Below are 16,859 nucleotides of genomic sequence, written 5' to 3'. Positions count from 1 at the left end.
GAAAAGGAGACATCCTCAGAGGGGGACCTTGGGGACCCTTCTGAATCATGCAGGTCGGTGTCAGATGTCACTGACTCAGGAGAGTCAACATGTTTCCTCTTACATGTCCTCTTCCGAGGGGGCTCCCCCGCAGGCTCAGGGGAGGCCTCGGAAGAGGAAGAAAGGCCCAATGGGGCAGCCTGGAGCGTCGGTTCTCCTCGCATGGGGTCAGGAGGGTAGGCAGGGGCCGAAGCAGGCACCGTGGAGGGAGGGGCCGAGGAGGCTGACCGTGGTGCCGGTATGGGAGCCAGCACACTCCTCATCACCTCAAAGGCGCCCCTGTCAGGCAGAGAAGGAGGACCCAACTCCGAAGAGATGAGAACTCTCTCCGGCACTGAGAGGGACGGCTCCAAGGCCGATGTCGGGGCTGAACTCACCTGCGCCGAAGTTCCGATAGGGAGAGCGGGGTCGGACAAGGTCCGATGCCACTCGCCCCCTCTGAGCCGACGAGGGAGTTCCGGTGCCCGGATCCCTCCAAGGGCGGAGCCAAGGACGGGATCGGAGCCGACGAAGGAACCGACAACAGGGGAATCGGTTCCGACGCCCCCACAGTACTCACCTCGACGACCTCCGGCTCCGAACTCAGCAGGGTAGTCAGAGGAGGAACTTGAGTGTGTGTGGGGGTAGCCCCTGTCTGTTGAGACGGGCTATGTAGCAACTGGGACAGTGCCTACGACTTTAAAAGCCGGCTGACTACCCTCTCGAGGTCATGGTCCGAAAGCCTGGAAGACCTAGAGGAATGAGATCTATGGCTCCGCTCCGACAAGAGTGGAGACTTCGGAGCCGATCTAACCAACTCGAGAGATGGAGACCTAGAGCGCTTTCTGCTTGGGGACGGCTCCGACACCAAAGTTGGAGCCGACTGAGGTCTAGATACCTCGGTTCCGGCCGGAACCGGGGAGGCAGCAAGAGCACCACTCGGTGCCGGCTCCGAACATGGAGCTGACGATTTGGCGGGCTTTGAAGGTTTCCCAGCCATAGTCTTTGCCAGGGAATCTTCAGGCTTTAACAAGCCTCTAAGTATAAGTTTGTTTCTGCGCTCCTGCAGGACTCTAGGGCTAAAACCATGGCAGATGGAACACGTGTCCTGCAGGTGCAGAGGGCCCAAACAATACACACAAGAAGTGTGACCGTCTGTCAGAGACATCTTCTGACAGCACGAGTCACACTTCTTGAAACCTGATACCTTAGTATCCTCGGACATACTGTACAAAAACCACACACAATACACTACTCTATAAACAATTTACTATAATAAAGGAAACTACCACTAAGTAAAAGGACAGGATTCCACACACACACACAGAACAGTCAGGGGAAAACTGTACTACAAGAGGAGGGTCAGAGGCCCAACCACCTTAAGGGTGGAGAAAAGGGAGATTAGCAACTAAAAGGGAGGAAAGACTAGTCACTAACTACACTGATACTAAAGGAACAAAAAGGGATGAAAAACTGACTAAAAAACTACTTCAAAAGTTATTAATAAAAATATACAACCTGGAGCTGGTGAAAAACGCAACCTCGTAGCTAAGCGGCAAACGAGATCTGGGTATATTTCGCCTAGCATTATGGGACATAGGATGGCCTCGAGCCGGTAAAAATAGCTCTCGAGCTTTAGTATTCGGCCGAGTCGGAGCCGAGGTTCGGCTCCGAACCCATCCAGCAAGAATGAAGGCGAGATTGACAACTTAACATATAATGTTATACATAATTCTATAATTTGTAAATATGAATGTGAATCACAGGCTTGTTGTCTTAAATGAAAAAAATGCTGTTACAACAATGTGGCAACAGTGCTCTCTACTGGCCCAGTAAAAGCATGCTGTGACCCTTTGATCTAAAGTCTGCTCCAGTCCGGCTAGATGAAGGCTTCCTGCCTACTGTTTTAAGGCTTAAGTTAAAGACCAGAATTTACATGTGGAATATCCTTTAATGCTCTAAGTGTAAAATAATGTAATTGCAGTTTCTGTCATCCTGGGAACACCAGGAAAGTGTGAAATTATGTAATGTTTTATCAGAACTGTAGTTTCAATTTAAGCAGAGAGCACCAGATGGCATTAAGCCTTTTTGTCTGGACCATCTAACTCACAGCACTCTGACTGTTGTCTTATGCGAGTTATCTCAGACTTGTGTTTTCTTTTAGATTAGCTAGGAACTATAAAGATTAGACCAAGTGTTTTTCTGTGATGTCAGAACTGTACTACTGACTTATTTTAAGTATTTCTGTGTGATCTCTGAACTCTCTTGACTAGCACTGACTGTGTAGTAGAAAGTATTGTCTTGTGGTTTTAATTATTTATTATTAAATATTTTAAAACCTTTTAACTGTGGCTGGTTTGTGTAGAGATCATTTAAGCTCTAGAGTACATTGCATATTTATAGTGATTACTGTACCAAGTCACTCTAATAAGCCTTGACTGTTTAGTCACATCTACCAATTGCATATTAATATTGCACAGTAATAATTGGACACCCTTTTAAGTGCCTTTGGGTAGCTGATAATATTAGCTGGGTGGTGGCAGGGTACTACCATATAGTCTGAAAAAGGGGGCACAACTGGAAAACCTGTGCCAGCCTACCCCAGGAGTGTCTGTGTGGTTGTATAAACATATCTCAAAGTGTGTGTGTCAGCTATTTGGGCAGGGACACGAAGCACTGGTTGAACAGAGAGGGTGCTGGAGATTTTAGCTTGCCCAGTTAGGCTAAGATCTGGACCCTATAGCTGTGCCAGTGCAGAGTCTTATTGGGGACCTAGAGAGCAAGGGTGTGACCAGCCCCAGACTGGCTGTGATCTCTGTGTGCTCGTAAGGGAAATTGCACTTTACTGTGTATTTTTGTTATCCTTTCCTCATACATGAGATGCCCTCTCTGGTGTTAGTGGTGAGGATTGAGGCTCCTTGAGTGCTGGGCCAGGGCACTGGCGTCACACCCATTCTGACTGAGATGGATATCTTGAGACAATGCAAGAATTGTCCTAAGCTGTCTCACAACTACCTACCACTCAAACAGTGTGCACAATGCAGAGTGCAAGAGATGTACTTACTTAATGCCACTGGAGGTTAAATGTCCATATACTGTTACCACTGATACAAAAATTGTCAGCAGCTCACGCCACAGCACAACTCCCTACAACTCAAATACAATGCATAATCCATTGTATGCTGAAGTTCTAAAACTCAATCTGCCCAAAGCCTCAAAGACCTCTGAAACACAGCAAGGCAATAAGCACACTCAACAAGATTCCAAACCTGCAACACAGGCACCACCTATCATCTCATATAACAAGGAACACCTCAAATACTATGCCTATAAGATAAGCCTCCACATAACCTAACTAATCATAGATGACTCTACAGTGAGAAAAAGTTGCACCACTCACAAAGATGAGTAAGGAAAAAAGTGACAGGCAATTGCCTGCTTGGGGCCAGGATTCACCAGATCACACATGGGCTCAAGACTTTAAACAGTAAACTCCATTACAACTCTATTATATTGCACGTGGGCATTAACTACTTGAGATGCACCTCTCTGGACTATATGAAGAGTGGCATGATGGAGCTCTCCAACAGTGTAACCCAGGCAGGAATAAGCCTAGCAAAGAGAAGAATTCTACCCTTCTCCAAGGATGATACCCCAATACAAGCAAAACATAATAGACTTCAAAAACTGGCTTAACTTTTGGGGTCATTCAAGGTAGGCACATCTGTCAGTCTGGGAAGACATGGTCAAAAGATGGTGCTGCTTTGCCAGGAATGGTATGCATCTGTCCCCTCTAAGCTTTTTTACACTGGCTAAAACATTATTCACTCTCACTGTGCCTTTTTAGGCAATGTCAACTAGATCAAACTACCTATAAACTAAGGAAAGCTTAAAGATATTACTGTTCAGTGCTAGGAACCTAAATAAAGACTCCATTCTTTGCAAGCTTTTCTCACCCTAGAGGGCAGGCATATGTGTAGTAACATAGACATAGCTGAAATAGTTGGACAGCACTCTGGAGATTTAGGGCTACAATGTCTTCCATAAGTTTAGACCAGTCACTCCACAGGAAGGGAAGAAAGGTGGATGTGCTCAATCCTCATCCAGAAAAGGCTCATATATCAAGGTTGGTAAAGAAGCCTGATGTCCTTGAGATCCTTCATGTCCAACTCATCGTCATCAAAAGTCCCTTACCATATCATGGTGAGCTACAGAATGCCCTCTATGTCCCAAAAATGTCATAGCACCTGAAATAGGGTCACTTAGCATTAATCCAGATACCATATTCCTGAGCAACATCAACTATCTAGCCATAGACTCTGTAACATATGCCACCACTAGTGTGCAAGCCCAGGGATTCCTAGACTTTGTCAATACAAATGCCCTGAAACAGCATCCTTGACCTTGTCCTCACTAATATGGGTGAATCATGCTCCATTCCCAGGGGAACTCACTCATCATGTCCAACCATTAAGCCAACTCTCCTCTGCAATAAAGATAAAACCAGAATTCCACCCAGGCCCAAGTACTTTTAAAAAATTCTCCAAGACTAATTTCCTACTTCTGAGAGACTCCCTGGTCAGATTGAAATACCCCACCAAACCCAGAAAGCTCTGCTGTTTATGCTGAGACATACACAAACAGCTTTTACCAACATGCACACAACTAAATAGAAACAGCTGTACACAAAAGTAGCAAGTGTAGTGCAAACCCTAAACTGCCCTGGTGGAATTGCGACGTAATTAAGGTTTATAACAAAAAGAAAATAATAACAGCCAAAAAGAGCAATGGCCAACAAAATAAGACTCTAATCATCAAATTAAACAAGCAACTTAGGAACATAATAAAACTACCAAGGTCAAATTTGAGAAAAAAAATAGCCACCCTGGCCAAGGATAAGCACAATGCCTTCTTCAGCTATATCAGCAATCTCAAGGGCAATACACAGCAGTGTACATAATTTATTGTAAATGGCGCCACCTACACACAAGCTGTGGATACAGCAACCTACTAACTGACAAATTCAGTTCAAACTTCACCTACACTAGGTGGCTGGAATTTACTGGAGAAAACTGGCAAAGGAACCAAGGTATTGGGAGCAAGTAACTAGAAAGGGAAAGGTAACAGAATGGGAAGCGGTCAAGAATTTATTTAGACTGCAGGTTAGAGACTGCCTTCCCTATCAAGGATTGATATCAAGGTATAGGCAAAGAGAAATAAATAGGGGGGCTCCTAAATGAAGGACCAGCACTGTTAGAGTTTTTAAAAGAACCTAGAACAGAAACTGCCATTAAAAAAGGAATAATTAATTATAAGAATCAATCAGAGAAGCTTAGAAAGGATTGGGAAGAGAGATCAGATAAGCAATTTACAGAGAGACAATGGGGAGATATATGTATATCTCCCAAATATGCAGCAAAGTCTAGAAGATTTAGGATCTTTGCCTGGAAGTGTTTACATATGTATTTTCATACCCCAAGAAAGAGGTAGCTGGGAACATATTTTTTGGGTCTGGGTGAGCGGAATGGATTGACTGGGGAGATGATTTTTTTGAGCTATGATACAGAATTGGAACTGCTTAGACATAATAAAGCCTTGCTGAGTCTAACTATGGTGGCTGCCAAAAAAGCAATTACTAAAAAATGGAAATCAAAGTCTAGACCAACTTTACTAGAAGTAGTGAATATAGTAACAGAGAAATAACACTGAAATTGGGATCTTTAGAAAAGGGAAGGAACAAACTACATACAAAAAAATGGGAATTGTGGCAACAATATATGCAGAGAAGGAACGAGCTTTAGGAGACAGGATTTAAATGAGCCATATAACGCTTAACTAACATTAACTGGATAGATTATAAGAAATGTACAATGTTTGCAACTACAGTTGTTTCAATGGCGTCTGTGATGTATAGTGTTTCCAACTAAAGTGGTGTCAATGCTGTTTGTTTTTCATTTATATACATGTAAGACTGCCTATGTCATACGCGAAGGATGATTTAATAAAGATGTTTATTGAAAAAAAACAAAACAAAAAAAACTTCACCTCCCATGGGTAATCTCACAGGAGATATCAGGAAACCTTACAACCCCAACTATCACACAGCACCAGGTCTTTAAGGTGCTCTCAAAAGCCAAAAAATACAGTTTCTATGGACCCTGACAGTATCCCAGAATGCATCATAAACAGCATGAAACAATGATCCTAACAATACTTTTCAACCTCAGCGTCCAAACTGGCTTCATACTAAGTGAATGGAGAATAGCAACTGTCACATTACTGCACGGAGGGAGGGACATTCACTGAGCAAGGCAATTGCCATCCCACAAGTCTAATCAGCTTCATATGTGAAGCCATGGAAAGACTTACAGAAATAATCAATACAGACATATGAAACCTACAAATCCTGGACCCCTCACAGTTTGATTTTGTCAAGGGCAGGTCATGTCTGCTCAACCTAGTGGACTTTTCAAAAAAGCCACCAACGTAATGGATGAAGAGAGGATGTTACACACTGCCTACCTTGACCTGGCAAAGGCCTTTTATACTTTACCCTACTCAGGCACTGTGGATAAGCTTGCCAAACTAGGAATAAACTCCTATGTCAACTGATGAATTGGAAAGTGGCTCACAGACAGGACAGAGGAAATCAGGCTAGGGCTTACCATCTCAACAGAAAGGCCTGTTCAAGTGGGATCCCACAGTGCTTGGCTCTGGAGCTGCTCCTATTTGAAATCGACTTCTCAGAAGTCAATGCAAATGTCAAGGGGTTATGGTTGACCAAGTCTGTGGATGACTTCAAGCTTGGAGCAGTCAATGAATCTCTCATGCATTCAGCTATCCTTCAGAAGGACTTGTCCCAAACAAATAACTGGTGCCAAAGTCATTGACTAAAACAAAATGCCAAAATGTGCATTATTGTGTTCTCTGGAAAACAGACTACCCCTGGGAATTATCACGCTGACAATACGCCACTGAGAGTAGACCAAGTAGTCAGGAATTTGGGCACTTACATTGAAAGTGACGTAGCTTTTGACCAACACATGCTCACTGTTGTAAAGAAGCCCTTCTATATTATGCATGTTATAAATAAAGGGAAAGCATCTAAGTCCAGGGAGGGCATTATCCCACTTTACTCAGCTCTCATTAGGTCCATCATAGAGTTCAGTACCCCCTTTCCCATGTACCTGTCCAGCCATCTGAGACAACTCGAGTGTCCACAGATGTTCCTTACAAACAGGACAATGGGCTTGGGGAACATGACCTACAGATGACCTATGCCTGCCTGATAATGCATCCACACACCCAGCGTAACTGGAGCTACTGCACACCAGCAAGTCAAATAGCATTAGAAATACCTGATTCAGAGACCTTAACCTTTACTGCAACATAAACAGAACAGTCTGAAGGGACAGGTACATATGTTAAAGGATACCACTATTCTGGAACAGACTCCCCATATAAGTAAAACAAGTCATTCTATGACCCCATTTGAGTGTAATTTGAACCAGTGGATGGGAAATAGGAAATTTATCCCAGGACTGACCTCTATCCTACTAACGGAAAGTGGCAGTGCTTAAATGCCCTACCGTACAGTAGGGACCCCTAACACACTTAATTCAAGACACAAACAAAATAATCTGGTACAAACAAGAAGTATTTAAATATAGCTATGGCAAGGACAGTTAAATACTTATGGAATTTAACAAAACTGGGTGAAAACAGGAAACATTGCCAGACTTAAAATGTCTCATCAGGGATGACAGATTAGCACTCACCTAAGAACCTCTTCATTAGCTGTGGTAAAAGTCATTTCAGTATTTGCTGAATGCTATCTGAACATTCATCCACAGCAAATGCTCCCTTTGTTTAACATGTGCTGAAACATGTTCTCCCATTGCCATGGTCTTTGTTGTCCCTTCTACTGCACGCAGCATAATCACAAGTGAAGAGAGATTTGGGATTTGACCAAACACAAGCTAATATGGACTGCAACTACAGACATTTTGCAAAGCAACTTTTGCTATTACACCCGAATGTAGTGACATTTTCTTAGTTACATTCACAACCAGTTTCTACTTTAGTGTCAGACTATGTCTTTCTAGGAGCCTCTTACCAGAAGCACCATTTGCTGACATGGGTATAGTTTTAATATTGAAGCACTATGCCATATTTCTGGTTTAATGAGTAATGAATTCTCCATCTCTGCTACTGAATAACTTCTGAGGTGAATTATCATGCAATGAATACATTTCTTTTCAATATCGGACGGTTTCTGATAAATAATGCTTTCAGCACTAAAACATGTACATTGATAAATGATAGGAAAGCCACCAAGTTCAAACTATTGTTCATAGAAAATGTCTCACTGCACTAGGAGGTCAGAGACATGCCAGCAATACACCTAGGCTTAGGTCTGCTACACATACACCTCATAGCTGTGAACAACCAGTTTCAAGACAGAAATGCATTCAAGGTCCTTGCTTCTTAAGCAGTTTCTCTAGTCTATTCACAGAAGTATGCCCAAACTGTAGATGCAGTTCTTTAAAACTTTGTTTCTCCTCTCCTCGTCATAATCTCAAACTGTGGGTACCTTGTTCTTACAATGGCTCTCCTTTAGGTCTTTACATGGAACTGTGACACAATAATGCCCAGAACTGGCAAATTCAAGAGTCATTGGTTGTTTATACAGCATATCTTTGTCATGTCTAGCATTTGTTCATGCACTTTTTAAGGATGTCTTAATAAGCAGCGAAAGCATCTCAGCTGTAACTACTGTTTCACTACAATGCTTGTCCTGTTTTTGCTGGTATCTCCAGTCTCTTGGTGGTAGCTCTACTATTGGATGTTTTAGTTTAAATATCTTTTCTACTCCACTCTATCTCAGTTTACTGACTTAGTTGTCTAAACATTTTTCTCTACAGTGTATGTACAAATCAGTATCAATCATAGCTGACCCAAAATCTTTTACTACATAAATCTCTGCACTTGAAATTGGTTTTCTAGCAGATTAAGTTATGTTGCATCCTTCTACATCTTCAAAGAATCTGCTTCCCACAGTATCTAACAGCTTAAATGCAAGCACTGCATCTGAAAGCACCATAATACACTTATGCACCCTACTATATCTTTGTTCAAAATCAATTTTGTACTCTGTCACAGAAACTAAAAGTAGAATATTCCCCATAAAATAGATCCTTTAACTCTCTTAAGAGCATAGCATCAAGTCAAGTCATTACAGTGGTCACACCTTCATCTGTCTTCAAACTGTCCACTAAAATCAACACAGCAATGTCCCTAGATTACCCAATACGGGATAGTGCAACTACAAGGTCATGTTTTTTTTCCCCATCTTGGTAACCAGAGTGCAAATCACAACCAAATTTTTCCATCTTTTATATGATTTATTTTTAAATGGAAGAAAGTGTACCACAAAAGGGCTGACTATGCAGAGTGGAAAGAAAATGGAGTAGCAACTTGCTGGAAATACAAGGTGTACTACAAAAGGGCCAACTAGGCAGCATTGAAAGGACCTGGCGTCATCTGTAGCCAGAATGGAGTTGTGGTATTCATCAGGCATGGCGGCTTTCCTTTAATAGTGCACTATTCTGGTTTTGGAAAGTCAAGATGGAAGTGGAAGATCAGTATGCAAATTATAATGGTGAGGTGAAAGACTTACTGGAAATGATGCCAAGGAAATCAGAAAACAGACATGAAGATAAGACTGAGAATGTCAAGGCATGTAAGAAAGAATTTGGCATCAATAGAGAAAAGTTGCCACAGATACCATAATGAGGTCGAAGTCTCAGTCTCCAACAAGGTCAAATGATAACATCTGAGGATAAAAAAAGGGAAACATGCAGTTGAAATTTCAGGCCAAGTTCAGAAAGCTATAGGAAAACACAAGAATTGTTACAACTTGAAATTTCTATGCCCAGCTGATACTGTGGGCATGGAAGGGTCTGCTAATATGTCACATGTAGAAAATATTCATAATGGACCAGGAGGTGATCAGATACAGCCCTCTGACTCACATATGGAACATGATGCATTCCTTACTGAGGGACTTATAATCTGACTCATCAAAACAAGAGGAGATATATAGATGGCAAAATAATGTTTTTTTTTTCCTTTGAAGAAGTTGATAATATGTGCCAAAAATACATCTCTATTAGGTAAGATGTGTACCCTTAAAAAACTCAAATAAAATAACACTCAGAGCATGTCTTGTGGCTAGACGGCTTGAAGCAATATGCAGAAAAAAAGAGGTTCAAAAACTGCTAATCTGTTGAATAAAGCTGGCAAAGTCTTCTAGCTTCTCTTATATAGTCTCCTGCCGATGAACCTGGGTAGCCTTATTTAACACTAAACAAAATAAACAAATGCCTACAATGAGATAAGGGCCGCAAGTGCTTATCTTGCCTGGTTAGCTTCCTGACACAATCACAAGAAATGAAGACATGATCATGTTGCACTTCACAATCCACCAAGAAAACAAGAAAATCATAGAAAATTAAGAACTGAATACATTCCAAGCAGAGTGAAAGAAGCAAATGAAATGCATGAGCTCTAGTCTATAAATGTTGGCTTGGTAGGAAAGAACTGATGGAAAACTGAGAGGGCTCTCCTTAGGAATCTGTTATTAACACCAACCACTTGTGAAGAAAACTCCTCAAATAAAAGACCTGCTGAGCTGTTCTGGCCAAAAGGCTCATACTGTTGGTGGGAAGGTGTCAAGATGTTATGAAATGCAGATTGGGACAACCCACAGAAAAACTGTTTATACAAGTGGTGGATAACATTTAATGCAAGGAACAGCAACAGTAATGTAGCTAGGAAGCAAAAATCAACAGGACAAACAAGCAAATGACAGAATATTAGCATTGACAACAAAAGTGGATGGAGAGATGTTGAGGTCATACAAAAGGAAGGCATGAGCTGATTTAGAATACCAATCTGTTAATGAACAAAAGGATTAAAACAGCCTACACATGTATGTACTGAGTTTGTCAGAAGACCTACAAAAGTAGTATTAAGGGAATGCAATACACACACTCACACAAACAAACGTGCACACACCGAGCATCTCAAAGGAATCAGAGTGAAATATGTTGACATCATTTCCAAAAAACTTGCACAGAAACACGTCTTCAAAATTTTGAATTACCGAGGTTAGACAATTCAGGGTCAAAGCTGGGGGGGGGTCAATATGCTGAGATGCTCTGAATTTGTGGGAAATTCAAGATGAAGCTGTTCCTACAGGTGATGACAAAAACTATGCTGCAGATTAATCCTGGATCAGACAGTCCTGACAGCAACCCATTTCATGAGTGTTCAATTAGTGGCTCTGGCATTAGAAGAGACAAGAAAAGGAGGGAAAGGAGTGAAAGGCCATGACATGCATACCTCTCCATGAGGGGTGTGTGTGGGGGGGGGTGTGTGGTTAAGATTTCTCTGATGGAGACTGGAGAAACCATCGCTAAATGCTTCATGGGAGAGAGGCAAAGCTGCTTGGAGGGAATTCTCCTTGTGGAAAAGATGGAACCACTTTTGCTGTCAACTCACTGCATACCCCTTCTCCCTAGTGCTTTCTAAGAAGTAGGGCTAAACAGGAAAAAAAACTCACACCACCTTTATGGCTTAATAAACGATGGTCCCTCCTGGCCAATCCTTATCCCAATGATGGAGAATAAATGGACCTATTGACCAGGAGAAGGCTGATGATCTACAGACAGCAGGGGGTAAAAAGGGCACAAAAATGCTACAGATTAACTAGGATTTGCAGGATGCAGCTTAAATTTCAAATGGTATTGCTTGCTGTGAGCAGTTTCTGTAGGTGCTGATGATACCTTGAGTTAACATGTACTGATGAATACAACGCCAGCAAAAAAGATAACTAAGTGCAAGATACAGAGCAGAAAAATAAATACTATTCTGTTTATTCTGTTAGCTGTGCATGCTGCATGGTTTAGACTAAGAAGGACATTTGTCACTTGTTATCAGTACTGTCACCCATCTCCTTAATGAAGGCAACATGCAGTACAGAAATCAAACATGCAGTGCATTCTCTGCAAAGATAACCAAGGAGCCACTCTTAGGATCATACCGCCTATTCTATCAATGCATGCAGTACAGCTAGAAGTGACTACTATATTTTGATAAGATGAAATACATGTAGTTGCTCTTACCTGTAGAAATCTGTCAATACCTTCGACAGGATACAACATAATGAATAATATGAAGATATAAAGAATCAGTACAGAGCCACCAAATAAAACTGTTAAAAGAAAAGAGAGATCAAGTTAAGTAGTTTTAATTTCAAATAAGACTCACAAATACAGACATCGCTTTCATATACAGTGCTACTTCTAACTATTTTATGGACACATGCAAAAACAAGTTGGTTTTGCTAAGGTGCTATATACTAAGGCAGCACCGGCTTAACAGTGAAAGTCACCATGCATTAAACAAAATACAGACTACCCAAACAGTAATGCATAATTAAGTCAAACAGAATTTGGACTGACAGCAATAAACTATTCATATATAGGAATGCAACCATAATAAAACTGCAACTTTTTAAAATAGGTGTGGGACCTCTGCTGCTCAACAGCATGTTATATGAAGATCCTAAAAGTTCAGTGCATTAGAATTTAGCATTTCAGCTCACACCAACAAAGTTTCGCTGGCACACTCGCCACTATGACGCTGGTGCAGTCTATATATCATGCACCACTAGTGGACACTAATGAAAGTACTCTGAAGTTTTTCTTCTCCCAGAACAGCACAATCTAAACGGGAAAACAAAGTAGTTTTCTTCTCCCAGAACAGCACAATCTAAACGGGAAAACAAAGTAGTTGAATATAACTGAAAATCTGAAGGAAAAATTTGCACTAGCTAAGCAAAAAGGCTTTAGAACATGATGGAATATATCAGAGACTAATGCCAATGAGCAGCATTCAAGGGCATTTTGCTTGGCACTCCACTGGGAACCAGCAAAGGGAAGCATCTTTATCAGTGACAACACCCACCCACTCAATATTGTCAAGTCACATTTAGGAAGAACAAACAGAAGGAACCTCAGCCGAAAAATGAACTAGAGAACCACTTGTGAGGTGACAGTGCTACTCAATGTGTAAAATGTGCCATCTTATGTAACTTTATTAATGTCTATTAATTTTCTAACATCACATTTTACTAACTTTAAAAAATGTACTTACTGTAACAACAAACACAATCAATGTATTTAAAATACTTGTGCACATCCATTCATCATAACTAGCAATCCCCACCATATTGCCACAAACTCTTTGCATGGCACCAGGAATTTCTTGTAAAAGCAGAGGAGAACCTCTTGCTATGGGGTAAGAATGCAACGCACTCTGCCACTTTAAATGGCTTTATTCATCTCTATTATCTCAAAACATGATTTCATGTGTTTGGTAATTTGCTCAAAAATGTTGCCTACCCTTGAAATACCACAAAAATTAATTAAATGTTAAAGAAGGTCCTTGCCCCAATATTACAGCACTTTTTCCCAACAGAAGACTGAAGGAAGAGGATACACAATCAAACTGGAGGAAGGCCACAACAAACCCAATCAAAAAAGAAGAAAGCTAAAAACACAAACTTAAAAGTACAGAGCACCATGTATACTAAGTTGTCTTTTCAAGGCATATTTGTCAGAAAGGATGTTTGCTTAGATAACACCACATTTCTATCGTTCATCATCTTTATAAAATACACTAATCAGTATGAACGGTTTAAGGTTGTTGTAATATAGTTTCAAAGGCCCCACACTATAGCCTGCAAATCAATATGACCTTTCTGAAGTTTAGTATGACCTTTAGGTATGTAAGGAGAGTAGGACAGACGTTTATGCCGGGGATCACGTCAGTCGCCCTGCTAGACAGGGGTCCAGGGAAATAAATAGTGTGGGAAGAAATATCCAGGGAATTGTTATGGCTAGGCTTGTATAGGCCCTAGGGCTGATAGCCTAGTACCAACCTATGAACCTATTGCACAAATGACAAAAGAACAGTTTAGCGAAAAGTTGCTGAGTTGGATTTGGGAACAAATTTGAATATTGTACAAAACTGGGAAAATTAATCCCACAATGCTTTCACTGTGGCTCATTTTTATTTGCCTCCAAAATTAGAAGTACTAATTAACCAGAGATAACATGGGATGCCAAACCTGCATAACATCAAACTCTATACATCCACAAAACTGGAAAGACTATAGGAGAATGCAATAAACATTTAACAACCTTGCTTCTTAGTACTAGACAATCTAAAAGTTATTATCTCAAAACATGATGCCATGCACTTAGGTTAAGTAAAGTTCAACTATACTCTGATTACATGGCATAGACGGCTAAAGCCCTAACTATAGTCTAGATGATCCAAGTTTGAAAAGTGGCTTGGGAGTTAGAAATTTCTTTCTAAACTGGGACACAGTAGTCTAATAATTTAGATTATCCTTTACAGAAGAGGGACTGCAACAATGCTGGACAAAGAACCTGACATGTAAACACTGTGTCAGAAAGCATACATCATAATTGTATAGCTATAAGCAAAGACAACAGATGTACGCATACCTCCTCTGTTAAAAGGACTACAAAACTGCTAGACAGAGACCTACAAACACTATCCCTCTTTTTGCTAAATTGCTAAACAGTAAGAACGTCTTTTTCCAATTAAAGGATTCTGCTAGGAACAGTCGAGTAATGTTAACATGAAGTTGTAACCAAGCATACACAACTGGTCAAAATTTCATCTGGATGGGGTAAATATCTATAATATGTGTGTGTGTACATACATATTTTTTTCCTGGAAGCAAACATCAGTGCACCTAATTCCACAATCACACTATCAAGGAGAAAAGAAAAAAGTGAAAGAAAAAAAAAACAGTGAATAACTGCCAGCACTGTAACACAAACAGTACCAGCAATTATTGCCTATGACAAACACCAATGGACTTCTTACAATTCATCCACACAAGACTGCTGTTTTGTAACACTGCCTACTGGCTGTTCAATAACCCTTAACAGGTTCTGTCAAACCAGGTCTACAAAGTCAATTGTGTCAAGAAGCATTTCCACTCTGCAAGTAATTTCAATTTAAACAATCTGTAAAACAATCGTAAAAGTTGCAATGCAATTAATTTATCTAAAAACAGAAGGCAATGTTAAAGTTAACTTTTAGACTCCAAGGGAAATTAAAGTAGAGAATGGCTAAGGACTGCTGATGCCTCTAGATAGTGGATTTCAGAGTCACAATCCTTATAACAAGTGATAGCTAATTTCGACTTACAGGCATAAAACAATTCCGTTGGAAGATTTCCTGGACTTTCTTTAGAGTAAGTACAAGATGCTTAAATCAGACAACCATTAGTTTTAATGTATCAGAATCTAAGGCCCATGTCTTCTAGAATGGCAGTTAGAATGAATTAGCCTTTGGTATACACAGAGTTATAAGGGAAAGTGCCTAATACAGGAATAACGTAATGAATCAAAAGATGCCCATCAATATTACTGTTGCTTTAGACAATTTGCGTATCTGCTGAATATATACTCCACAATGAAGCCAATAAAAATCCCTCCATTTATATTATAATCAAAATTTTCACAAAGCAATATTTTTAAAAATCCCTTCTTTATGTAAGCACAAAATGAAACAAATACTGGTTTGGAACAAGAATTCCATGACTTGACGTAACAGCATAAACCCAAACATAATTAAATTTAGTTGTTTAAAGTCTTCTATACCATAGAGAAAATTTGTGAGCATACTCAAGGGGATGAATGTGGGGAGAAAATAATCAAATGTAAAAAAAAAAAAAAAAGGCATGACTGCAGATAAAACGTTGGTGGAGGTGAATGCCATAAACGAAGGATAGCAGTGTAAGGTGCTGGCCTTCAGTCGTGTGTTCTTCAATGTACTTGCAGATGATGCTACATCAAACAAAAAAAGAGAACAAAACAGACTTCTATATGGATGACATAACAGTTGAGACAACAACAGGGGGTGAAGGGAGTGGTTTTAAAAGGAATGAGGAAATCATCAGCATGTAATATTCAGCAATTAAAGCTCAGTGCAAAAATAAATTTTACAAGGTTTCACCTGGACAGCAGTAACTATTGCAGAGAGTACAAAAACAGGCGGTGCAACAAAAGAAACAGGATACAAGAAGGATCTTGATGTGTTTATAACAGTTAGGATGAATTCACTGGGAGCAGTTGCTAAAGCCAACAGTACAGCAAGTTACATATACTTCAGTGTCCAGGCTCCACAAAATATAAAGTAATGGCTCTTGAACATGTGGCATTAGTGAAACCACACACTGAATAATGTGGGCAGTCTACACAGACTGTGACAGACACTTTTGAGATCGCTGCTGAATACAATAAGCATTCCATTTGTAACATTTTAACTGATGTTGCTGCTGACATTCCTCTTTCCACAAGCTCTAGCACCTTTTGAGCTGTTAATATTAAGTTAGAGGGGTGCAGGGGGTGGTGAACTTTGTCTTCTTCTATGTGAATGCACAGTCTGAATTTCACTTTAAATTTATTTTTCATATTTACAGGTTCATAGGTTGGTACTAGGCTATCGGCCCTAGGGCCTACACAAGCCTAGCCATAACAATTCCCTGGCTATTTCTTCCCACACTACTTACTTCCCTGGACCCCTGTCTAGCAGGGCGACTGATGTGATCCCCGGGGTGAATTTCCTGTCTCCCATACAATCATCAAGGTTCCTTTTGAAGAGGGCCAAAGAGGCGCTCTGCTTGAGATGTATGGGCAGTCTATTCCAGAGTCTGGGGAATCTCTGGGTCA

At 40.6% G+C, this 16,859-nt stretch overlaps 1 protein-coding gene across 1 annotated transcript in view; it reads right to left on the bottom strand.

Moving 5' to 3' along the window:
* The window catches only part of ATP13A3 (ATPase 13A3), a 2,707,264-nt gene that overhangs the window by 481,545 nt on the left and 2,208,860 nt on the right, over nucleotides 1-16,859 (bottom strand). Inside the window, exon 31 of the mRNA XM_044070296.1 lies at nucleotides 12,207-12,295. Within this exon, the coding sequence (XP_043926231.1) occupies nucleotides 12,207-12,295 (89 nt within the window). The remainder of the gene's footprint in view (nucleotides 1-12,206; nucleotides 12,296-16,859) is intronic.

Source organism: Protopterus annectens, chromosome 4.part1 (assembly GCF_019279795.1).
Source record: "Protopterus annectens isolate FY-2018-M chromosome 4.part1, PAN1.0, whole genome shotgun sequence".
In the NCBI taxonomy this organism is placed as follows: domain Eukaryota; kingdom Metazoa; phylum Chordata; order Ceratodontiformes; family Protopteridae; genus Protopterus; species Protopterus annectens.
This window is presented reverse-complemented; position numbering and strand designations above follow the sequence as displayed.